The following is a 22,144-nucleotide window of genomic DNA, read 5'->3' as shown; positions in this document are numbered from 1 at the left end:
ACCTGACGTGTTTAGAAAGCGAGAGTAATATATTATGAATAGGCGCGCCCTATATGTTTATTTGCTAATAGGGTGTGAAGTATTAAAGTACCTTGCTAAGGCAACAGGAATTTAGAAAATCGACCGATTAGGACGGAAGTTATGAGCAGGTAAAGGTTCACCCGGTGCATTCGCCATTTTTTTTTCATAAGCCTTTTTAGCGTAAGTTCGTGGTTACAGCGTTGCCAAATAAATGATAAATTCAATTTTTTTTTTTTTTTATCACGCTTTATGTTTAGTTCATTATCAAAATAAATAATTTTAAACTCTCGGATGATGAAATCGCTTGGCACTATTGCATTGTGTCGGCGCCCCGGATTGTGGAGGTGTGTGTGTATTTATCACGTAGCCGAGGCAGCGTCGCGTTCATTTTTTTCTATATTTACGATCTAGCCAGCCTTGGTCAACCAACTATGCATATAAGTGGTTTTAACGACCCAAAAAAAATTAAAACGTTTTGTAATAGTTTATTTATTAAGTCACTTACGAGAGGCGGAAAATGGCGCCCAATTGACATGGGATTAAATGTCACTGTCAACGTCAACTGTCACTGTCAACGGTCACTTTGGTTTTGGAAAGTATTTTTTCCAAGATGGCCGCCGTCGTGTGACGTACTGAACGTCATTCTTTCTAATTAGTCTAGTTTTTTTTTTATTTCTAATATACAGGGTGTCAAAATGTTTCTATAGGCTTATTTTAAGGAGGTTATCTACCTATTAAAATTAAAAACGTTCATTTCCGTACAATTATACCAATGCAATTAGCGGCAAATAAACCCGATCTTAGATAACATTATTATTATTATTATTGTTTTGATTTGGCAACCGCGTCGTCCCGTCGGCAAAAATTACGCGCATTTCGCCGGCATAAAAAATAAGCGACCGTCGCACCGCGTGTCTCAGTATCCGTCTCGCTGCACACGGCGCCTTATTTACTCTCCGACCGATAACGTCGTCTCTTTTTAATTTTTTTTTTATTCGTGAAAACCATGTCGGCATCCCCTATGGCGAGGCAGGCGGTCTCCACGCAGGCGATCCCCATCAAGCGGGTGCTGGTCAACGACCCCTCCGACATGCCCGCCCATTATTCGCAAACCCCCGGCGGTACCATGTTCTCTACCACACCTGGCGGTACGTAAGTCCACCCCCGTTTTCACATTAATTAATTAATTAATTAGGTCAAGGCAGCGCTATTCATGCGCTCACCCATTTTGTGCGTACATAATTCCTTTTTCTTTTCAAAATGGCGGCACGGCAGTAAACTTTGACAAGTGACAGCTGTCAAACATGTCTGTCACATTTTTTTATAAGTGAGGTTATGTTCACGCCAGTAACTTTTTTGTTTATTGTATTTGCTCTTGGGCAAATGTCTGCCCTTTATAAGCGTTTTCAGGGCGAAGTTAATTTGTATTTTGCTTAGAACATTGAAATGCTTGGATCAATTTACTGGAAACCTTTTTCCACCGATTAGGAATAGATGTCTCTATAACCTTAAGAAGTTTCAAGTATATTGCTCTTGATTTGAATTTTTTATGAATTTTTAAAGTTGGATTAAAATAATTTCTGGACTGTTTTTAATAAAAAAATTATAACTTAAAAAATATTGGACCAATTTACTTGCAACGTTTTTCCACCGATTAGGAATAGATGTCTCTATAATCTTAAGAAGTTTCAAGTAAATTGCTCTTGATTTGAATTTTTTATGAATTTTTAAAGTTGGATTAAATTAATTTCTGTACTGTTTTTAATAAAAAATTTATAACTTGAAAAATATTAGACCAATTTACTTGCAACCTTTTTTCGCCAATTAGGAATAGATGTCTCTATAACCTTAAGAAGTTTCAAGTAAATTGTTCTTGATTTGAATTTTTTATGAATTTTTAAAGTTGGATTAATTTATTTTCTGGACTGTTTTTAATAAAAAATTTATAACTTAAAAAATATTGGACCAATTTACTTGCAACGTTTTTTCGCCAATTAGGAATAGATGTCTCCATAACCTTAAGAAGTTTCAAGTAAATTGTTCTTGATTTGAATTTTTTATAAATTTTTAAAGTTGGATTAAATTAATTTCTGTACTGTCTTTAATAAAAAATTTATAATTTAAAAAATATTGGACCAATTTACTTGCAACCTTTTTTCGCCAATTAGGAATAGATGTCTCTATAACCTTAAGAAGTTTCAAGTAAATTGCTCTTGATTTGAATTTTTTATGAATTTTTAAAGTTGTATTAAATTAATTTCTGGATTGTTTTTAATAAAAAATTTATAACTTAAAAAATATTGGACCAATTTACTTGCAACGTTTTTCCACCGATTAGGAATAGATGTCTCTATAATCTTAAGAAGTTTCAAGTAAATTGCTCTTGATTTGAATTTTTTATGAATTTTTAAAGTTGGATTAAAATAATTTCTGGACAGTTTTTATTAAAAAATTTATAACTTAAAAAATATTGGACCAATTTACTTGCAACGTTTTTCCACCGATTAGGAATAGATGTCTCTATAACCTTAAGAAGTTTCAAGTAAATTGCTCGTGATTTGAATTTCTTATGAATTTTTAAAGTTGGATTAAATTAATTTCTGGACTGTTTTTAATAAAAAATTTATAACTTAAAAAATATTGGACCAATTTACTTGCAACGTTTTTCCGCCTATTAGGAATAGATGTCTCTATAATCTTACGAAGTTTTAAGTAAATTGCTCTTAAGATAAATTTCTTATGAATTTTTAAAGTTGGATTAAAATAATTTCTGGACTGTTTTTAATAAAAAATTTATAGCTTAAAAAATATTGGACCAATTTACCTGCAACGTTTTCCCACCGATTAGGAATAGATGTCTCTATAACCTTAAGAAGTTTCAAGTAAATTGCTCTTGATTTGGATTTTTTATGAATTTTTAAAGTTGGATTAAAATAATTTCTGGACTGTTTTTAATAAAAAATTTATAATTTAAAAAATATTGGACCAATTTACTTGCAACCTTTTTTCGTCAATTAGGAATAGATGTCTCTATAACCTTAAGAAGTTTCAAGTAAATTGCTCTTGATTTGAATTTTTTATGAATTTTTAAAGTTGGATTAAATTAATTTCTGGACTGTTTTTAATAAAAAATTTATAACTTGAAAAATATTAGACCAATTTACTTGCAACCTTTTTTCGCCAATTAGGAATAGATGTCTCTATAACCTTAAGAAGTTTCAAGTAAATTGTTCTTGATTTGAATTTTTTATGAATTTTTAAAGTTGGATTAATTTATTTTCTGGACTGTTTTTAATAAAAAATTTATAACTTAAAAAATATTGGACCAATTTACTTGCAACCTTTTTTCTTAAATTACGAATAGATGTCTCTATAACCTTAAGAAGTTTCAAGTAAATTGTTCTTGATTTGAATTTTTTATGAATTTTTAAAGTTGGATTAAATTAATTTCTGTACTGTTTTTAATAAAAAATGTATAACTTAAAAAACATTGGACCAATTTACTTGCAACCTTTTCTCGCCAATTAGGAATAGATGTCTCTATTACCTTAAGAAGTTTCAAGTAAATTGCTCTTTATTTACATTTCTTATGAATTTTTAAAGTTGGATTAAATTAATTTCTGTACTGTTTTTAATAAAAAATGTATAACTTAAATATTGGTCCAATTTACTTGCAACGTTTTTCCACCGATTAGGAATAGATGTCTCTATAATCTTAAGAAGTTTTTTAGTAAATTACTCTTGATCTGAATTTTTTATGAATTTTTAAAGTTGGATTAAAATAATTTCTGTACTGTTTTTAATAAAAAATTTATAACTTAAAAAATATTGGACCAATTTACTTGCAACCTTTTCTCGCCAATTAGGAATAGATGTCTTTATAACTTTAAGAACTTTCAAGTAAATTGCTCTTGATTTGAATTTTTTATGAATTTTTAAAGTTGGACTAAAATAATTTTTGCACTGTTTTTAATAAAAAAATTATAACTTAAAAAATATTGGACCAATTTACTTGCAACGTTTGCCACCAATTAGGAATAGATGTCTCTATAATCTTACGAAGTTTCAAGTAAATTGCTCTTGATTTGGATTTTTTATGAATTTTTAAAGTTGGATTAAATTAATTTCTGGACTGTTTTTAATAAAAAAATTATAACTTAAAAAATATTGAACCAATTTACTTGCAACGTTTTTCCACCAATTAGAAATAGATGTCTCCATAACCTTAAGAAGTTTCAAGTAAATTGCTCTTGATTTGGATTTTTTATGAATTTTTAAAGTTGGATTAAAATAATTTCTGGACTATTTTTAATAAAATTTATAGCTTAAAAAATATTGGACCAATTTACTTGCAACGTTTTTCCACCGATTAGGAATAGATGTCTCTATAATCTTAAGAAGTTTCAAGTAAATTGCTCTTGATTTGAATTTTTTATGAATTTTTAAAGTTGGATTAAATTAATTTCTGTACTGTTTTTAATAAAAAATTTATAACTTAAAAAATATTGGACCAATTTACTTGCAACGTTTTTCGCCAATTAGGAATAGATGTCTCTATAACCTTAAGAAGTTTCAAGTAAATTGCTCGTGATTTCAATTTCTTATGAATTTTTAAAGTTGGATAAAAATAATTTTTGGACTGTTTTCAATAAAAAATTTATAACTTAAAAAATATTGGACCAATTTACTTGCAACGTTTTTTCGCCAATTAGGAATAGATGTCTCCATAACCTTAAGAAGTTTCAAGTAAATTGTTCTTGATTTGAATTTTTTATAAATTTTTAAAGTTGGATTAAATTAATTTCTGGACTGTTTTTGCAGAAGAATTTCTTAATAGAAAAACTATTTGGAGTGGGTGGGGGGCTTAGGGTGATTTTAATGGAAAATAGGATTTTTGCAAAAAATTGACAAAAAAAAAATTTCCATTAACGTCACCCCTAGCCGCCCACCCACCCCAAATAGTTTTTCTAATAAGAAATTCTTCTGCAAAAACAGTCCGAAAAATATATTAATCCAATTTTAAAAATTCATAAGAAATTCAAATCAAGAACAATTTACTTGAAACTTCTTAAGGTTATAAAGACATCTATTCCTAATTGGCGAAACAAGGTTGCAAGTAAATTGGTCCAATATTTTTTAAGTTATAAATTTTTTATTAAAAACAATCCAGAAATTAATTTAATCCAACTTTAAAAATTCATAAGAAATTCAAATCAAGAGCAATTTACTTAAAACTTCGTAAGATTATAGAGACATCTATTCCTAATTGGCGAAAAAAGGTTGCAAGTAAATTGGTCCAATATTTTTAAAGTTATAATTTTTTTATTAAAAACAGTCCAGAAATTAATTTAATCAAACTTTAAAAATTCATAAAAAATTCAAATCAAGAACAATTTACTTGAAACTTGGTAAGATTATAGAGACATCTATTCCTAATTGGCGAAAAAAGGTTGCAAGTAAATTGGTCCAATATTTTTAAAGTTATAAATTTTTTATTAAAAACAGTCCAGAAATTAATTTAATCCAACTTTAAAAATTCATAAAAAATTCAAATCAGGAACAATTTACTTAAAACTTCGTAAGATTATAGAGACATCTATTCCTAATCGGTGGAAAAACGTTGCAAGTAAATTGGTCCAATATTTTTTAAGTTATTAATTTTTTATTAAAAAGAGTACAGAAATTAATTTAATCAAACTTTAAAAATTCATAAAAAATTCAAATCAAGAACAATTTACTTGAAACTTCGTAAGATTATAGAGACATCTATTCCTAGTTGGCGAAAAAAGGTTGCAAGTAAATTGGTCCAATATTTTTTAAGTTATAAATTTTTTATTAAAAACAGTACAGAAATTATTTTAATCCAACTTTAAAAATTCATAAGAAATTCAAATCAAGAACAATTTACTTGAAACTTTTTGTACTTATAAAGGGATCTATTGCTAATCTACGAGAGAAGGTTGTAAGTTAATTGGTCTATTATTTTTTAAGTTATAAATTTTTTAACAAAACACTGATGCATAAAAAACTTGATCTCGCATTATAAGTTTTCGTAAAAAATGTATCACTTAAAAAATAATTGACCAATTAACTTATAACCTTGCCGCATCGATTAGCAATGGACCTTTTTACAATTACAAGAAGTTTTAAGTAAATTGGTCTTTCAATGTTTTAAGGTATTTTGTTACGATGTAGTTTAGGTCAGTCTTCAGAACGAATACAATACCGATGAAAGTGACGTTTGACAGATGTCAAAGTGTGTAATATTCCATAAGGCACGTTCTTATTAATTAATAGTTCCTTGGCAAACGCGCCGATAACCTTGAAAGATATTTTCGAAAACTAGATCGGCTATTTATAGAGCAACGATAACAAAACAACGTGTTAAAAATAATATCCGCTATAGTAGGGCGCCACCTGTAAGTCACATGAACCTTACAGACACTGAAATATACACATGCGTGCGCATTCTTTAAGACAATTGACAGGTGTCAAAAAGATGAGCGCCATGTTGTACTAGACGTCAAAAAATGGATGTGATTTTGTCGTGTAACGGAGGCGCGAAATTTAAATTTTAAAAACTGAAATTCCTCAATTCGCGCGTTCCGCGGGTGAAAACGAGAGCGAATTTCGTTGCCAAGGTCGCAAAACAATCCGTGGTGGCGTATTGCGTCGCAGTTTTGCGAATTTTCGCGTGGCACGTGTCTCGGTCGGTTTCATGACCTTTATTCGTACGCGAGTCGAATAATTTATGGGAAAATGGTAAAAAAAAAATTAAATTAAATGTCTCGGGTCGTGCGCACAGTCGGATTTCGTGCCTCAAGCTTCATTAAAATAAGACGCAGTTTTTTTTTTATTATCCCCGGCTGATAAGATTACATATTATCAAGGTAACATTTGGGTCAGCTTATCACCATGTAAACCGACGAAATTAGCCCCTAATCGGTTCAATCCTTGATAACCACTTAAGTCTCATTCAGGGTGACTTAATTTAGGTTATTATTTAAAGGATTTTTCATACTTAAACATATTTAGTTAAAACCTAGTGCACACCCGTAAAACCCAATAGAATTGATGTTGCGCCCTCTCAATGTCGAGGAGTAGTACTAACCGGAAGTGAAAATGGGTTTATGACGTCATAAAAGCGGGTAATTTAAAATTTGATTATGGCGCTAAATTTGAATTTCGCTCTACTATACCGTGCGCTAAAAGAAACAGAAAAAGTGACAAATCGAGGACTTTATTATTATTATTAGAGCGAAGTCCGTGAAGAATTGACCGATTTTCAGACCCTGCGTCACATAAACGCTAATAACCTTTGTTCTATGGCGAATTTTTGTTTCTGGTTTTTACCGTTTTGTGTGCGAAGGATGACGCTACGTGATGGTAAAAAAATTTTGGTCACGCCTCCCCGAAAGGATGGGCGTGGCAAAAAAAATTTTTTTTCAGCGAAAACAGTTTCGGCAAAGGTTTGCGGAAAACTCACTGAGCCGAATTTTATGAAACTCGTTGACGTCGAAGGCCTTTATGCAAAGCAGCTCCCAAAGGGCGCTTTTTAAGATAAACTCTTCAGAAGTGGGATTTTTCTGTGAATGAAATTCGAACTTTTTGCGCGGTACCGCGCGAACTTAAACGGTCGTGGGGCCTTAACGGTGACGTTTATGAAGATGCGGATAAAACAGCGCTTTTCTACGTGAATGTAGCTGTCTTTTTTGTTAAAACTATTTTTTGCAAAAAGAAACTCCTTTCGAGATAAACGAGCTTAAACATAAATTTTTTTTTTTACGAAAAAAAAAAGTGAATTTTTAGAGAAATGATTTTTTTTCTACTACTACAAATTTTTTTAAATTTTTTTTGGTTACACCGTTTGAAAGCTTAGTCCTTTAGGATTAAATAGAGGTATTACTCATGGCGCTAGGTATTATACAGGGTGAGCAGTGTTAACAAATATGAACCCCTTTTTGAGCCTTTTTTTGACCGATTTTTTCTATGTTTTTTAATAATTCTTTATTGGGGGCACCTAGAGATTTCAAACTTTCAGCGTTTTAATAACTTTTTAAAACCTAATTTTCGACATAGTCTACCACCTTCTACGTAGAGCAGTTTTTGCTCTACACCTTTTTTTAACTTTGACGCTTAATACTGGCATACCTATGACACCTACAAAAACCATTTTTTTCCTGAGACAACCGGAAACTATCTGGCTATAATACAGTAAAAACCGTTTTTCTTTAAATGTTATCGTTTTTCCGCAAGGCGCTGTTATTTACGAAAAACCCCAAAAAAAAAGCCTTAAACAATAAATTAATGGTCCAGCACCCAATGTAAAAGGACTGTGTCAACAAGCCTATGGTCTCCATGGCAACGAAAACGGCAAAAAAAGACCCTTTTTATAATCGAAATTTAATTACTAAAACCGATTGGAATCGGTCCAGAATTGATGTCAATCTGTTCCTAAGGCTTTATACTGTTTTTCCATGTACAAATCATAAGGTAAAAACCTTTATTTATACCCTAAAACATCGTCTGAAAATGGTCGATTTTGACGTTTATGCCCAATTTTAATGGCGGCCGTTTTGACAACATCACCTTGCGCACCGGCTATTCTCAAAGCCAGCCATGGCCGCGTCTCCATGGCAACGAAAACGGCCGAAAAAAGACCCTTTTTAAAATCGAAATTTAACTACTAAAACCGATTGGAATCGGTCCAGAATTGATGCTAATCTGTTTCTAAGGCTTTATACTATTTTTCCATATACAAATCATAAGGCAAAAACCTTTTTTTATACCCTAAAACATCGTCTGAAAATGGTCGATTTTGACGTCTACGCGCGACTTTTAATGGCGGCCATTTTAACAACATGGCGTCACGGTGGTCGAATCTGCTCGGACTTGCTCCCTAATTTCATTGATAAAATACTTAAAATAGCTCAGAACTTCCTGAAATCGCTACGGAACTATTCAAGAGACTCCGGAGAATCCGAATATATTTATATCTTTTACCGAATCGGCTTCTTTTAGCCGTGATATTTCGGCAAAGTTTTGACTAATATCTCTCCCTTCCAGGTACAAAGATCGTCTACGAGCGTAACTTCCTGCTGACGCTGCGTAACTCGCCGATCTCCAAGACCCCGCCCACCTTCGACATTCCGGAGAGTCTCGTGAAGGGCGGCTCCCCGAAGAAGCACCACAACGGGCAGCAACAGCGCAAGTACAACGGGGCGCCGCCCCGGAACCGTAGGGACAGCAACGGGAGCGGTACCGCGATTATGAGGAGGAGCAGTAACGCGCAAACGCACGACGACGAACAGTTCCAGTTGGACCTTTGAATGTTCTAGAAGAGCCACTTGTGATTTTGTTGCTGTTGTTATTATTTAAATCGGACGGACGTATTATTAGTTTAAGGGTGCTTTTTTACCTGAAACTTTAACCGGTTCCCTCTTAGGGGGGGGGGTTTGTTAATTTTAAATCAATTATAGTGAGTGCGAATATTTCGCAAGTTTGTTTATTTTAATGTATGTACATGCATGCACTTATTATAGAAATATTAGCAAATTTTTACCTTATGTACTTTCGTTTTACTTTATTGGGCCGCTGTACCTTGTCCATGGTCCGCTCCTCAGTCCCGAGACCAAGAAAAACCGAGGTAGGAGAGATATCACAACATATTATTATAACAGAGAGATATTATAACATATTAAGCCTTGGGGTCTTTGTTATCCCACTGTTGGGTCTTTCCTGGAGGCATTGGCCTTTCTGTGGTGCCATCCGCTATGCCAAAATAGCCCTTTGACCTTAACGCTATTTGTAGTTGAAAGTTCCAAGTAACCCAATTTTCACCGTTTAATATTGCGATACTTAACAAGTCTATTTGCTGAGTTTACTGGGAAATTGGGGTCTTAATTAAAGGCACAAGAAACAGCTCAAAAAAAATATAAAACCACGTTGAGATTCGACCGTGTATAGACTTTGCCTGTACATGTTTCCACCAATAGAAACGATTTCGTATTGTCATATGAACGCATGCGTGAAAAGTCACCTTAAGCGTGTGGATTCCGAACGGAGCTTTATGGATCAAATTGCACCAAAAGCTGACTGGTTTCATTGTTAATACGCGTTGACAGTGGCCGTCAAAGTTTCCCATGACACATATGTGATTTTTCAGGAAAACAATGGTCAAAATCGGCATTAACGGGTTCGGCAGGTTAGGAAGGCTTTTCTTGAGGATAGCGCTGGACCAGTGCGGCAAGGTACCCGCCACCGCAAACCCTCGCCTCGCCATACATCCTCAATAATTCCTCTAAACTGATTTTAGGGGGCGGTGGGGGCGGATTTTCCCGTAGTCACCATAGTAAACGACCCCAACCTCAACTCGGAATCGATGGCCGCCCTGCTGCAAAAAGACACTTACCGCGGCACTTTCAAGAAGGAGGTCATCGATATGGACAACTGTATCATGATAGAAGGTAAGGCGCATGCCCCTTGATGGGCTCAAGCGAGCATGCGCCCCCACGGTTTTTCTTGTATAGGTAACCGAGTGGAGGCGGTTAAAGTGCGCGACATATCGAAGGTGCCCTGGCACAAGTCCTGCCCGATTGACTACATCGTGGACACCACCGGGAAGAATAAGAATTGTGCGCAGGCCTCCGTAAGGTTCCTCCCCCTAAGAGGTGTAGTAAGCGGCAATAAAATACTTTTTTAAAAAATTTCAGAAATTCCTGCAAGAGAAGATAAAGTGCGTGGTGGTGTCCGGTTTGGGGGACATCCCCGTATTTGCCGTCGGGGTGAATCACACGTGCTACAAACCGGCCATGAAGATCGTGTCGGTGGGCACGCCCACTTTGAACTGTTTGGCGCCCATCTTGAGGGTTTTACATGAAAATTTCACCATCGAGGTAAGAGCACGCTTACCGGGAGACGTATTTCATATTTAATAATGACACACATTGAAACAATGGTAGTTTAACTTAAGCCAGTTGTTTTTCGATATCGATTGACAACGATATCGATGTAAAGTGCATGGCACCGAAATCAAATATATAGAGTAGTGGTGGTGCCACACAAACTAATTCTCCTGACAAATCAGCTAGCGCCCTCTCGCTTGGCAACGGAAACTATTGTAACTAACTTGACAGTTGACGTAACTAATTGGACCAATCAAAATGTCAATTTTGCCAAGCAAGATGGCCGACATACGATTCCGATTCTCACCATACAAGCTTCATACATGTGGTGCATGGTGTCGCAGATGCCTCTGAACTTTCTGTCACTTTCGCTCTGAGCCCTTAAAACGCTTTAATTGGTTTAAATCAGTTAAACCACTCTTTTAGAAAGCGATGGCAACGTCGCTGCATCCCCTGAAGAACCACAACAAATTCCTGGACGACAGTTGCCCCAGTGCGAACTTACGCGAGGGACGTTCGGCACTCGGCAACTTCTTCCCGTGCACTTCGGCCGCACCCGGACGGTACGTCTCTAGAATCATGCCGGAACTTGAGGGGCGAACGGACTCGAACGCGATCAAAGTGCCGACCGTTTGTGTGGGAGCCGTGGACTTGACTGCCGTGTATGTTCGTTGCGAGTGGTTGCGCATGCGCCCTTTACTCGATTGTTTTTTTTTTCAGGTTATGTAAAGAGGTGTCGCATGAAATAGTGACGGTTAAACTGAAAGAGGCCGCCGACTGTTACATGCGCAACGTGATGAAGTACTCGACCGACGAATTGGTTAGTTCGGATATAATCGGGGATCCCCACTCGTGCGTGATCGACTCGAAAGCGTGCATGGGACTCGCCAAGAATGTGGTGAAGATTTTCGCGTGGTACGACGCGGAGTACGCGTTTGCGCACCGTTTGTACGATATGGTCAAGTATATCGCTTCTAGGGAGATCTGTACTAAATAAATATTAATTTATTTTTATGCCTTTGTTGTTCTTAATTAAATTATATGTGCCTAAAAACGTAATTTGTATTTTAAACGTCTATATCTAATTTTTGCACGAACCCTCTTGTTTTATAATTAATCATGCCTGAAATCACGATGATGTCAATAAAATTCCCGACAATCATTTTCCACGATCCAGTTATCGCCTTTTATTTGTTTTTTTTTTATGTTTACTCGCAATTCAAGATAAAAAAAAAACATTATTTGCATGAGTCAGTTTGTGACTGAGAAATAATAAAGGAATAAAGGCGCATATTTGCAGTAAACGAATATGAACAAATATATAGGGGGATCCACACCTTGGATCATACAAATATGAAAATTTAACTTTTTCACTAACCTCTGAGGTCAACTGAAGATTAGGAAAACGACCTCAAGAGAAAATAAAATTTTAATTTTAGATGACAGCTGAGCGCACACACTTGGCTTTATTTGAATAGCTGAATGCCACTTAAAATCGTTGCAACAAAAAAAAAAGAAGGTGACACAAAGAGAGACATCTGCGCAAACACTCAACATAAACGACACTGCTGTCAGCGACTGTCAAATCACATTAAATTTATTTTTAAAAATGGCCTGCTCATAGGATGGATACGTCATCTTAAGTTGATGGATCATTTTTTTTTAAGACACTCGAGATGAATCAAAGTAGTCGTCTCAACTGCCTGGAATAAAAAAAAATTAAATTCTAGGCAGTCAAGTGTACTTCCAAGTGCCTGGGATTAAAAAAACATTATTCCAGGCAGTTGAGATAATATTTTTGTAATTTCAGGCACTCGAAGTAACTCTTTGACGTATACTTCACTATATATTTACGTAGAGTGCCTGGAATAATAAAAAAACAACACCCAATTGCCTGAAATTACAAAAAAGCTATTTTAGGCTTTTAATTCTAGGCTATAAGTCATTTTAAATAATTAGGACATAGATAATGCCTTTTTATAATCCCAGACAAAATTTTTGTTCACAGAATAACCTTAAGTGCCTGGAATAAAAAAATCAATCAAGTGTCTAAAATGTCATTTTTATTCCAGGCAGTTGAGACTTATCTGTTACGTCATCTTAAGTTAATAGATCATTTTCTTTTCAGACACTAGAGACAAATCAAAGTAGTCGTCTCAATTGCCTGGAATTGAAAAAAAATTAAATTCTGGGCAATCAAGTGTACTTCAAGTGCCTGAAATTACAAAAACATTATCTCAACTGCCTGGAATAATAATTTTTTTTATTCTAGGCACTTAAGGTTATTCTGTGAACAAACATTTTTGGAACTTCAGGCAGTTAAACTTACGTCACAAATTGTCTGAAATAACAAAAATGTTGTCTGGGATTATAAATAAAAATTGTCTATGCCCTAATTGGTTAAAATTACTTATAGCCTAGAATTAAAAGCCTAAAATAGCTTTTTTGCAATTTCGGGCAATTGGCTGTTGTTTTTTTATTATTCCAGGCATTCTACGTAAATATATAGTGAAGTCTACGTCACAGAGTGCCTGAAATTACAAAAATATTATTTCAACTGCCTGGAATAATAATTTTGTTTTGCAATTACAGGCAGTTGAATGTTTATTTTTGTTATTCCAGGCACTTCAAGTACACTCAACTGTCCATAATTTAATTTTTTTTTCCAATTCCAGGCAGTTGAAACGACTACTTTGATTTGTTGAGGGCAACATAAAATTGAAGAATGTTAATACCGGCAAATGTCACAACAAACCTGTCAACTATCAAATTTGTCAAAGCATGGGATAAATGCCCGTGGTGTAAATTAACTCAACAGCATTGTGAACTTGGCTAAGTAATTAAGGTCATAAATGTCATTTGTCACTTTGAGTTGGTTTACCGGGGCACTTTCAAATTCAATCAGCAAGTATATGCCTGATACTGTGCCAAGCAAGGTTTATTGCTAAGCATTATGCTATGTGGCAACATCAACATGTCGGAGGTTACAGCTGTATACAACTTCTGACATGGATATCAAAACTGTCAAAAGCAACATACGGGATTAATGCCCGTGGGGTAAATTAACTCAACAGTGATGTCAATTTGGCAACGTGTGATCGGGCGAGTCGAACGGTAGTTGAGAAGGAGATATGAGTTAGTGGAAATAGAAAGAGAGAGAGAGCTACGGTCCGTATATTACTGTAGGAGCAACAGAGAGCCGTGCGCGCCCACGTTTTCTTTCTCTCTTCCTCTCATAGCCAGTGCATGGAATATATAAATTTGAGCCAGTAGTTCGTTTGCGACGTTGCTAGCATTACGCAAACGGTGATTTCTTTAGTATTTCGAAAATTCAACAATACTATGAATGGAACTAAAGAAGTTTTACTTCAGTCGTGTGGTCTCAAGGGCACTAATTTTTTAGCGGTAAGATTCTTAACATAAGCGCTTGAATGTCAACTGTCATACTTGCCATCGGATCAATATCTGTGGTGTAAATTAACCCAACAGTAGTGTGAAGCGTGGTTTTTTTTCTACGTAACAACCGCATATGATTTTTTTTATATTACTGATAAGTAATATACATTTATTGCATTAAATAAATGATTCTGCCTTATTTCTTATTTTTTAAATAAAAAATTAGTTGCTATGCCATAAATGTCATTTGTCACATCACACCTTCCGTCATAAATGTCAAAGAAGCAGAAAATTGTTCCTAACCTATAACGCTTTGTTTACATTTTTTTTTAAATTGTTGTCAATCTGGTACTTTACCGAAAATGTTGCGAAACTTCCTAAATATGTCACGGAAATCCGTGAATGTACCCTCTGGCATAACCAACTTCCTTCCCAGGTAAGTCTTTCCTCCTACAGCGTCCCCTAAAGGTCCCAAACATCTCAACACTTTCAGCAACAACATGCTGAAAAAACACATTTCGACGACGAATCTCTTGTCCATGTTCATTCAAACGCAAGAGACTCCAAACCCGAACAGTCTCAAGTTCCTTCCGGGTACCAAAGTGCTCGAAACGGGTGAAACTATCGATTTCCCCAAAGCCCAGGACGCTTACATTTCACCTCTGGCTAAACTGTTATTTCGCATCGAGGGGGTGAAAAGTGTGTTTTTAGGCCCCGACTTTATTACCGTCACTAAAACAGACGACGAGGTCGAATGGAAGATCATCAAACCGGAAATCTTTGCCACCATTATGGACTTTTTCGCCAGCAATTTGCCAGTTTTAAGCGAGGGAAAACCGAACTCTGACACGGTCATTAATGAGGACGATGATGAGACTGTTATGATGATCAAGGAATTGCTTGATACACGTATAAGGCCTACAGTACAAGAAGATGGAGGTAAGAAAGAGTATAATAGATATCGGGGTAGTCAACGAGTGTGATTCTAGGCGATATAGTGTTTATGGGATATGAGGATGGGGTGGTTAAGCTGAAAATGCAAGGGGCATGCTCGAGTTGCCCCAGTTCGGTGGTCACACTGAAAAATGGGGTACAAAACATGCTTCAGTTTTACATACCCGAAGTGGTGGCTGTCGAACAGGTACTCGATAAGTCTGATATTTTAGCTGAGAAAGTATTCGAGGAAGTCGACAAGAAACTGGAAAATACCAAATAATTTTATAGTTAGTCTGTACAAAACTTGTAAATAATAATACTTAGTAATAAACTAAATTAATACATTGATTGAAGTGTATTTATTAGCAGAGGCAGTATGATGCCCCATCTTCTTCCCCCTTTTTGGTCCCACTCCCCAAACTCACTTCGTGCAGGGACTCCTCGTGCTTGAACAGGGGCTCGGATTCCTGTATGGCATCACCGATTCTTCTGAATAATTGTTTTATATTATAGCCACACTTTGCACTCGTCTCCGTAAACATTATGTTCAGTTCTTTGGCTAGCTTCTCGGCTTTTTCAGTTGGCACTTCCCTGAGGCTCTCCAGGTCTACCTGAAAGAAAGGAGCACTGAGAACATCTCATTTCTCTTGTCTTAAGTAAATCGTTACTAGCATAAAAACCCAAAACCAAAAGTTCTTCATTATTGAGTACATTACTCACTTTGTTTCCTACCAAGACTATGACGACTTGATCGCCCCGCTCCTTACGTACGTCCTCGATCCACCTGGACGTAAGTTCGAACGAATTTAAGTTGGTGATGTCGTAAACGATCACCGCCACTTGGGAGTCCCTAATGTACGAAGGGATCAGGGAGCGGAAGCGTTCCTGTCCGGCCGTATCCCACAGTTGTAAGCGGACAGTGCGGTCCTGCAAATAAATCGTTTTCGAGAGGAAATCGATCCCGATGGTGGCCTGATAATTGGTGTCGAAGCTGTCGTACATGAAACGGGTTATCATCGAGGTTTTGCCGACGCTCTGCTCCCCCAGGAACACCAGTTTGTACTTTTTCGGGTGCGGAAGCGGTCCCTTTGCGGACGAGGGCGTCATTTGAATTTTTCGCGGTTTGACGGACCGTTGTTTGACATGCGCACGTTGCTCAAATTTGAATTTTTGGTTTGACTTAGCCAGCGTTAATTAAGCAACTTATTCTGTTCTTTCAAGCTCATCTCATTTTTCCTAAATTTTGTCTCAAAAAGGTCTCTATTTAATATAAGGCGACGTTCTCAAAGAGTCCAGCTCTACTTAGCCACGACCTAAAATTACATTGTGGTGCTTCAATCGAGCCCAGCACTACTCCTCGAATGACAGACTCCGACCTCGACTTTGACGTTTGACACTATTGTTAGCCTAAGAACATCCACTCTCTGTTAGATTTTACTTCTTCGTGACTAAGTCTTTTATGATTCAATTATAAATATTTAAACATGAATAAATTATTAAGTTGTGAGACTTTCATTCTCTCAGGCAACCCCGCTCCAACATTGTCAAATGTCAATGTCAAATTTGCGTATTATAACCTCAAAAACCAAATGGCTCTAACGACTTTACCTGAATTTGGTCTCAAAAAGAGCTCGTCTATATTTAATAAAAGGGGACAGTCTTGAATAGTCTAGCTCCAGTTAGCCTAAAATATCATTAATAACTGTCAAACTTGTCAATGATCCCAATTGCACAAAGTCCAGCTCTACTGAGTTAATTTTTCCGTTTATCCTAAGATGAAAGCTTAAAGTAAATTTTTCCTTAATTTAGTTTTAAAATGATCTAATTTTGTAACAAAAGGTCATACGTCCACAGTTATATATATATATATTGACATACGTTGACAGTCCTTAATAGTCCAGCTCTACTACTCAAGATTTCCACTTGCCCTAAACTGACATATGTCAAACTTGTCAAGAATCCCAATTTCTTGGTTTACTTACTTAACAGCTTTTGTTGAAGATGATGACCTTAGGACCTGTCAAACTTATCAACAATTGGCATTAACCATATTTCTTTACATTAATATTCCTTATTATAGCTTTTTGACAAATCTAGCTTGCGCGGTCCATCTCTACTAACGCAACATTCCTAATGCCCCAAAGTGACGGACGAACTGTCAATGTCAAACTCATTAATTTTAACCTCAAAAATTTGACATTTCCAAAACAACTTTGTTTGATAACATACTGCGACCCAACAGTTCCAGCTGACTTTAAAGGTAAATAAACAACATTTCAGAGACTTTAAGCAAATTTATTAAAAAAAAAGAGACAAAAGATCAACCGGCCCACTTTAAACATCTCGTGTCCACGTGAGTCCCCATGCACCTGAGACTGCAATACCGAGTGCCGCAAGACAAACAGTTATAAGGCCCGAAAAAGCCGCAAACCGCACAAAAATGCCTCGGGGGCAACTGGGATTCCTCGCACTGGATGTCCATGTAAGAAGGTCGTTTTCTCGACTCGGATTCCGCGCGATCCTCCTCTACTAACTGCTGAAAGTTTTTACGGTATTTGAACTGATAGTAGTCAACTGAAATTGATTTTATTATAATCTGCAAGAGGTTACTACTACTACACACCCGTTCTCTCCTTCTTCTTGCTCCGTCCGCTTCTCTGCTCTAAATTATCTTCGAACTTGGGCACCTTTTTGCTCATGACCAGATCCGCATGGGGATCATCGTGGTAGTTATCGGACTCCAACATTTCCATCACTTTCCTTTGCCGTCTCTTTCTTTGGGTCTCGTCGATGATGCGGCGTTTCTCGTTGTCTTTTATGCGAGTGGAGCCCCTGGGGGCCCCCGCTTTCGACAGGGTCATGGTGGGCTTTTTAAAAGACGAAATGTTGACCGGTTATAATTAGTTTCCTTTCTCTGCTAACGGGAAACTAATTTGGTCCATTAAATCGTCGATTTTCGCTTGGAGGGTGTCTAGGATGTCCGCCGAGATGAACAAGTGGTTCTCGTCCAAGTCTTGGATAATGAATTTCCTGCCTAGTTTTAATGTTTCGTCTAGGTGCAACAAGAACTGTTTCATTGCCTGATCACTGAAAGGTTGAACGGTAATAGTGTAATTATGCAACAAAGAATTAAGTAACATTCAAAAAACAGTGTTAGCGGGTAGTTAAAATACAATACTACTTAACATTAATAAAAGTATAAGCCTTGTATTTCTTACTTGACTAGAACATGTCTAAAAAAGGGGTGAGTGCCGAAGAGAAGAGAACCCGAATGCTAGAGCTTTTTTATCAAAAAGGCGAATGCTTTCAACTAAAGGTCAGTTTGATTACTTTTACCCTATAAGTGTTTCATGTAAAACCCCTTAGGAACTAGAGAAGATCGCCCCGAAGGAAAAGGGCATAGTCGCCAACTCTGTTAAAGATGTGATCTCTAAGTTGGTCGACGATGGATTAATCGAAACTGACAAAATAGGCACTTCTATTTACTTTTGGGCTTTTCCAAGGTACATAAACTTAGCAGGTACATACATACCGAGGTTCACACTAATCATTTTAGCAAAGCCGTTAAGTCCCGAAAAAGAAAACTGGAGGAAGTAACCAAAAAAAATGAAGAAACTTCCAAGAAACTCAAACTCGTTGAAGAGGCCATTGAACAGTCAAAAGTACGGTTAAACTATATAAGTTTTCTAACATATAACAAGGGGTTTTTTACAGTCAAACGAGGGAGACACTGAGACGATTGATCGGTTGCAAAATGAAATTACCGAGTTGGAACTTGATGTTGCTTCGATGGAGAAAACCCTTGCTGAACGGAAGGAGAATGACGCAGAAAAGTTTGAGGCTATGAGGAATAAAGCCGAGGTTAGTAAGTGACCTTAAGGGTGAACGCAATGTTTCTAATAACAGTTTTTTAAGAGTTTAAAGGAGGCGGCCAACCGATGGACAGAGAACGTTTTCTCAATTAAGTCCTGGTGCAAGAAAAAGTTCTTTATGGAGGACAAAGTATTGGACAAGCAGTTTGGCATCCCCGAAGACTTCGATTATATAGAATAAATCAGTTTTTAGTTGTTAAGTTAGCTATTAAGGTACATGACTTACCCAGTGTAGTAATATAGTTTATTTTTGTACAAACGTGTTACTTACCATTTGACAAGGACTCCTTTCATAACGTTTACCATCTTGACTCATGTTAATTCGTCTTGGCTTATTACAAAAAAGAAAAATCCAGAAAATACGTTTTTGCTAGAGACGATGTAAACATTAGCAATTTGACAGATTGTGTCAAAGTTTGACAAGACATAGAGCTGGGCAAGAAACGATATGGCCACTTTGACATGTGTCAAGGTTTAAAACAAGATCGCTACTGTAGAGATGGGCGAATGGATTGAAATATTGTTTTTATGGTTAATGGGACTATGATGTTTGTTAGATAGATGCCATAAGGTCGATATATACTTACGGTGTCACCAGACGAAAATCTTAAATTTCAATGGTTTTTGAAATTTGCGAGACTATGAATTTAATAGAGATGACGATGGTAGAGCTGGGCTAGAAACGATATAGAAAATAATATCGATTCGATAGAGATGAGCAAATGAATCAATACAATATAGTTTTATGGAAATCGAAACTATGATGTGTGTTAGATAGAGCAGCAAGATGGTGACCCATAAGTCATTGTTATTAATTAATAGAATACCTAATCAAGATAATCATTATTGGACGAAAATCTTAAAATTTTGACGGCTTGTAAAATTTGACAGAAAATAAAATGGCGACAATAGAGCTGTGTAATGTATCGATATAGTAATTTTATGAAAAATGTCAAATGAATCTTTGCAAAAGAAAATAGTTATTAAATTAATGAAAATATCAGAAAACCAATATAGTACCTGAAAATGTAGATCACCAGAGAAATCTGAAAGACCCCTGTAAGAAACCTGTCATTAATGTCAGTGTGATAGAAAACAAGATGGCCGCCATACGGAAGGGGCAAACTGATCGATATTTAATTTTACGGAAAATGAGAATATTATATGCATGATGACGGTGACAAGACTCGATATATAATGTTAGAAGTTTTGTGAAAATGGAAAATAATTAATTTGATATTTTCCTGTAAGACAGATATCAGTAGTAGAAGAACGTTTGATTTATTGACCTCTTTCGCATGGTATTAATGTCAAAGATTTATAGTAATCAAGATGGCGAATCGATCATGTAGAGATGGGCAAATAAATCGATATATCGTTTTGATAGGATCGGCCACAAAAGGCGATATTAATTTTTTTCTAAAATTTGACAGAAAAGAGATATTATTATAAGTTTTAGGAAATGGGTTTTTTGGAAAAACGTTTGGGGATATCCAGATTTTGACTTCACCAGTCGATTTTTTGAGTCAAAATTAGCTATGAAAGAGGTGTCACTCGATAAAGTTATTTTAAGTTTAAAGACAGTTAAGTAGTTTCGAAAGGCGATATATAACTTTTGCTTCTAACATTTGACAGATGCCCTGTCAAAGTTTGACAAGATGTAGAGCTGGGCAAGAAACGATATGGCCACTTTGACATGTGTCAAGGTTGAAAACAAGATGGCTACTGTACCAATGGGCAAATGGATTGAAATATAGTTTTTAAGGAAAATGGAACTATGATGTTTGTTAGATAAATGGTGGCTATAAGGTCGATATATACTTACGGTGTCACCAGACGAAAAACTTAAATTTCAATGGTTTTTGAAATTTCTGAGACTAGGAATTTTAATAGAGATGACGATGGTAGAGCTGGGCTAGAAACGACATAGAAAATTTGGCTGATTCGATAGAGATGGGCAAATGAATCAATACAATATAGTTTTATGGAAATTGAGACTATGATGTGTGTTAGATAGAGCAGCAAGATGGTGACCCATAAGTCATTGTTATTAATTAATAGCATACCTAAACAAGATAATCATTATTGGACGAAAATCTTAAAATTTGACTTCCTGTAATACACGCATTATTAGGAGGTGTTAAGATTGGAAGATTTGACAAAAAACAAAATGGCGACAATAGAGCTGTGTAATAGATCGATATAGCGACTTTATGAAAAATGTCAAATGAATCTTTGCAAAAGAAAATAGTTATTAAATTTATAAAAATATCAGAAAACCAATATAGTACCTGAAAATGTAGATTACCAGAGAAATCTGAAAGACCCCTGTAAGAAACCTGTCATTAATGTCAGTGTGATAAAAAACAAGATGGCCGCCATAAGGAAGGGGCAAACTGATCGATATTTATTTTATGGAAAATGAGAATATTTATGCGTGATGACAGTGATAAGACGCGATATATAATATTAGAAGTTTGTATGAAAATGGAAAATAATTAATTTGATATTTTCCTGTGAGACAGATATCAGTAGTGTCCAAGTTTGACACAAGAAGACGACAATAAGGCTGGGAGATGAATCGATATTTAGTTTTTAAACAGGGTAAATTTATCAGATGATCCTAAATTGAAAAGAACGTTTGATTTATTGACCTCTTTCGCATGGTATTAGTGTCAAAGATTTATAGTAATCAAGATGGCGAATCGAAAATGTAGAGATGGGCAAATAAATCGATATATCGTTTTGATAGAAAATGGCGGCGACAGGATGGGCCACAAAAGGCGATATTAACTTTTTTCTAAAATTTGACAGAAAAGAGATCAGACTTCACCAGTTAATTTTTGAATCAAAATTAGCTATGTAAGGGGTGTCACTCGATAAAGTTATTTTAAGTTTAAAGACAGTTAAGTAGTTTCGAAAGGCGATATAAAACTTTTGCTTCTAAGATTTGACAGATGCCCTGTCAAAGTGTCTACACCAAGATGGCGGCCATAGAGCTGGATAAAAAACATC

At 35.7% G+C, this 22,144-nt stretch overlaps 7 protein-coding genes across 7 annotated transcripts; 4 read left to right on the top strand and 3 right to left on the bottom strand.

The window, feature by feature from the left end:
- The first annotated feature begins 921 nt into the window (after positions 1 to 921).
- Positions 922 to 9,587, top strand: LOC126746857 (eukaryotic translation initiation factor 4E-binding protein). The gene is made up of 2 exons (XM_050455250.1): positions 922 to 1,169; positions 9,088 to 9,587. The coding sequence occupies exons 1-2, from the start codon at positions 1,028 to 1,030 to the stop codon at positions 9,348 to 9,350; spliced, it is 405 nt and encodes a 134-aa protein (XP_050311207.1). The 5' UTR covers positions 922 to 1,027; the 3' UTR covers positions 9,351 to 9,587.
- A 520-nt stretch (positions 9,588 to 10,107) lies between these two features.
- Positions 10,108 to 11,939, top strand: LOC126746856 (uncharacterized). The gene is made up of 6 exons (XM_050455249.1): positions 10,108 to 10,271; positions 10,337 to 10,487; positions 10,551 to 10,669; positions 10,734 to 10,916; positions 11,352 to 11,587; positions 11,646 to 11,939. The coding sequence occupies exons 1-6, from the start codon at positions 10,194 to 10,196 to the stop codon at positions 11,920 to 11,922; spliced, it is 1,044 nt and encodes a 347-aa protein (XP_050311206.1). The 5' UTR covers positions 10,108 to 10,193; the 3' UTR covers positions 11,923 to 11,939.
- A 2,653-nt stretch (positions 11,940 to 14,592) lies between these two features.
- LOC126746966 (NFU1 iron-sulfur cluster scaffold homolog, mitochondrial-like) lies at positions 14,593 to 15,605 on the top strand. Its single transcript, XM_050455390.1, has 3 exons — positions 14,593 to 14,757; positions 14,815 to 15,260; positions 15,311 to 15,605. The coding sequence occupies exons 1-3, from the start codon at positions 14,684 to 14,686 to the stop codon at positions 15,535 to 15,537; spliced, it is 747 nt and encodes a 248-aa protein (XP_050311347.1). The 5' UTR covers positions 14,593 to 14,683; the 3' UTR covers positions 15,538 to 15,605.
- On the bottom strand, positions 15,526 to 16,548 carry LOC126746967 (ras-related protein Rab-6B-like). The gene is made up of 2 exons (XM_050455391.1): positions 15,978 to 16,548; positions 15,526 to 15,868 (listed from the first exon to the last, which is right to left on the bottom strand). The coding sequence occupies exons 1-2, from the start codon at positions 16,362 to 16,364 to the stop codon at positions 15,620 to 15,622; spliced, it is 636 nt and encodes a 211-aa protein (XP_050311348.1). The 5' UTR covers positions 16,365 to 16,548; the 3' UTR covers positions 15,526 to 15,619.
- Positions 16,549 to 17,397: 849 nt separating this feature from the next.
- LOC126746973 (meiotic nuclear division protein 1 homolog) lies at positions 17,398 to 19,388 on the top strand. Its single transcript, XM_050455397.1, has 6 exons — positions 17,398 to 17,517; positions 18,484 to 18,573; positions 18,624 to 18,760; positions 18,814 to 18,919; positions 18,972 to 19,118; positions 19,173 to 19,388. The coding sequence occupies exons 2-6, from the start codon at positions 18,487 to 18,489 to the stop codon at positions 19,308 to 19,310; spliced, it is 615 nt and encodes a 204-aa protein (XP_050311354.1). The 5' UTR covers positions 17,398 to 17,517; positions 18,484 to 18,486; the 3' UTR covers positions 19,311 to 19,388.
- On the bottom strand, positions 17,532 to 18,118 carry LOC126746974 (zinc finger HIT domain-containing protein 1). Its single transcript, XM_050455398.1, has 2 exons — positions 17,881 to 18,118; positions 17,532 to 17,831 (listed from the first exon to the last, which is right to left on the bottom strand). Exons 1-2 carry the CDS (start codon positions 18,116 to 18,118, stop codon positions 17,578 to 17,580), a joined length of 492 nt encoding a protein of 163 aa, XP_050311355.1. The 3' UTR covers positions 17,532 to 17,577.
- LOC126746975 (general transcription factor IIH subunit 5) lies at positions 18,158 to 19,549 on the bottom strand. The gene is made up of 2 exons (XM_050455399.1): positions 19,401 to 19,549; positions 18,158 to 18,344 (listed from the first exon to the last, which is right to left on the bottom strand). Exons 1-2 carry the CDS (start codon positions 19,433 to 19,435, stop codon positions 18,158 to 18,160), a joined length of 222 nt encoding a protein of 73 aa, XP_050311356.1. The 5' UTR covers positions 19,436 to 19,549.
- Between the last annotated feature and the right edge of the window lie 2,595 nt (positions 19,550 to 22,144).

This window comes from Anthonomus grandis, chromosome 18 (genome assembly GCF_022605725.1).
Source record: "Anthonomus grandis grandis chromosome 18, icAntGran1.3, whole genome shotgun sequence".
Taxonomy (NCBI): domain Eukaryota; kingdom Metazoa; phylum Arthropoda; class Insecta; order Coleoptera; family Curculionidae; genus Anthonomus; species Anthonomus grandis.
Note: the sequence above shows the minus strand (reverse complement) of the source record. Positions and strands in the feature narration are given on the sequence as shown.

Coding starts and splice junctions, on each gene's coding strand:
- LOC126746857 (XM_050455250.1), top strand. CDS start 1,028: ATGTCGGCATCCCCTATGGCGAGGCAGGCGGTCTCCACGCAGGCGATC. Junction 1,170..9,087: donor GTTCTCTACCACACCTGGCG/GTACGTAAGTCC, acceptor TCTCCCTTCCAG/GTACAAAGATCGTCTACGAG.
- LOC126746856 (XM_050455249.1), top strand. CDS start 10,194: ATGGTCAAAATCGGCATTAACGGGTTCGGCAGGTTAGGAAGGCTTTTC. Junction 10,272..10,336: donor CGCTGGACCAGTGCGGCAAG/GTACCCGCCACC, acceptor AACTGATTTTAG/GGGGCGGTGGGGGCGGATTT. Junction 10,670..10,733: donor AGAATTGTGCGCAGGCCTCC/GTAAGGTTCCTC, acceptor AAAAAATTTCAG/AAATTCCTGCAAGAGAAGAT.
- LOC126746966 (XM_050455390.1), top strand. CDS start 14,684: ATGTTGCGAAACTTCCTAAATATGTCACGGAAATCCGTGAATGTACCC. Junction 14,758..14,814: donor ATAACCAACTTCCTTCCCAG/GTAAGTCTTTCC, acceptor CAACACTTTCAG/CAACAACATGCTGAAAAAAC. Junction 15,261..15,310: donor TACAGTACAAGAAGATGGAG/GTAAGAAAGAGT, acceptor GTGTGATTCTAG/GCGATATAGTGTTTATGGGA.
- LOC126746967 (XM_050455391.1), bottom strand. CDS start 16,364: ATGACGCCCTCGTCCGCAAAGGGACCGCTTCCGCACCCGAAAAAGTAC. Junction 15,869..15,977: donor TAGTCTTGGTAGGAAACAAA/GTGAGTAATGTA, acceptor CCTTTCTTTCAG/GTAGACCTGGAGAGCCTCAG.
- LOC126746974 (XM_050455398.1), bottom strand. CDS start 18,118: ATGACCCTGTCGAAAGCGGGGGCCCCCAGGGGCTCCACTCGCATAAAA. Junction 17,832..17,880: donor CAAGAAGAAGGAGAGAACGG/GTGTGTAGTAGT, acceptor AATCAATTTCAG/TTGACTACTATCAGTTCAAA.
- LOC126746973 (XM_050455397.1), top strand. CDS start 18,487: ATGTCTAAAAAAGGGGTGAGTGCCGAAGAGAAGAGAACCCGAATGCTA. Junction 18,920..18,971: donor AGGCCATTGAACAGTCAAAA/GTACGGTTAAAC, acceptor GGTTTTTTACAG/TCAAACGAGGGAGACACTGA. Junction 19,119..19,172: donor CTATGAGGAATAAAGCCGAG/GTTAGTAAGTGA, acceptor CAGTTTTTTAAG/AGTTTAAAGGAGGCGGCCAA.
- LOC126746975 (XM_050455399.1), bottom strand. CDS start 19,435: ATGGTAAACGTTATGAAAGGAGTCCTTGTCAAATG. Junction 18,345..19,400: donor AAAGGAGTCCTTGTCAAATG/GTAAGTAACACG, acceptor TCAACCTTTCAG/TGATCAGGCAATGAAACAGT.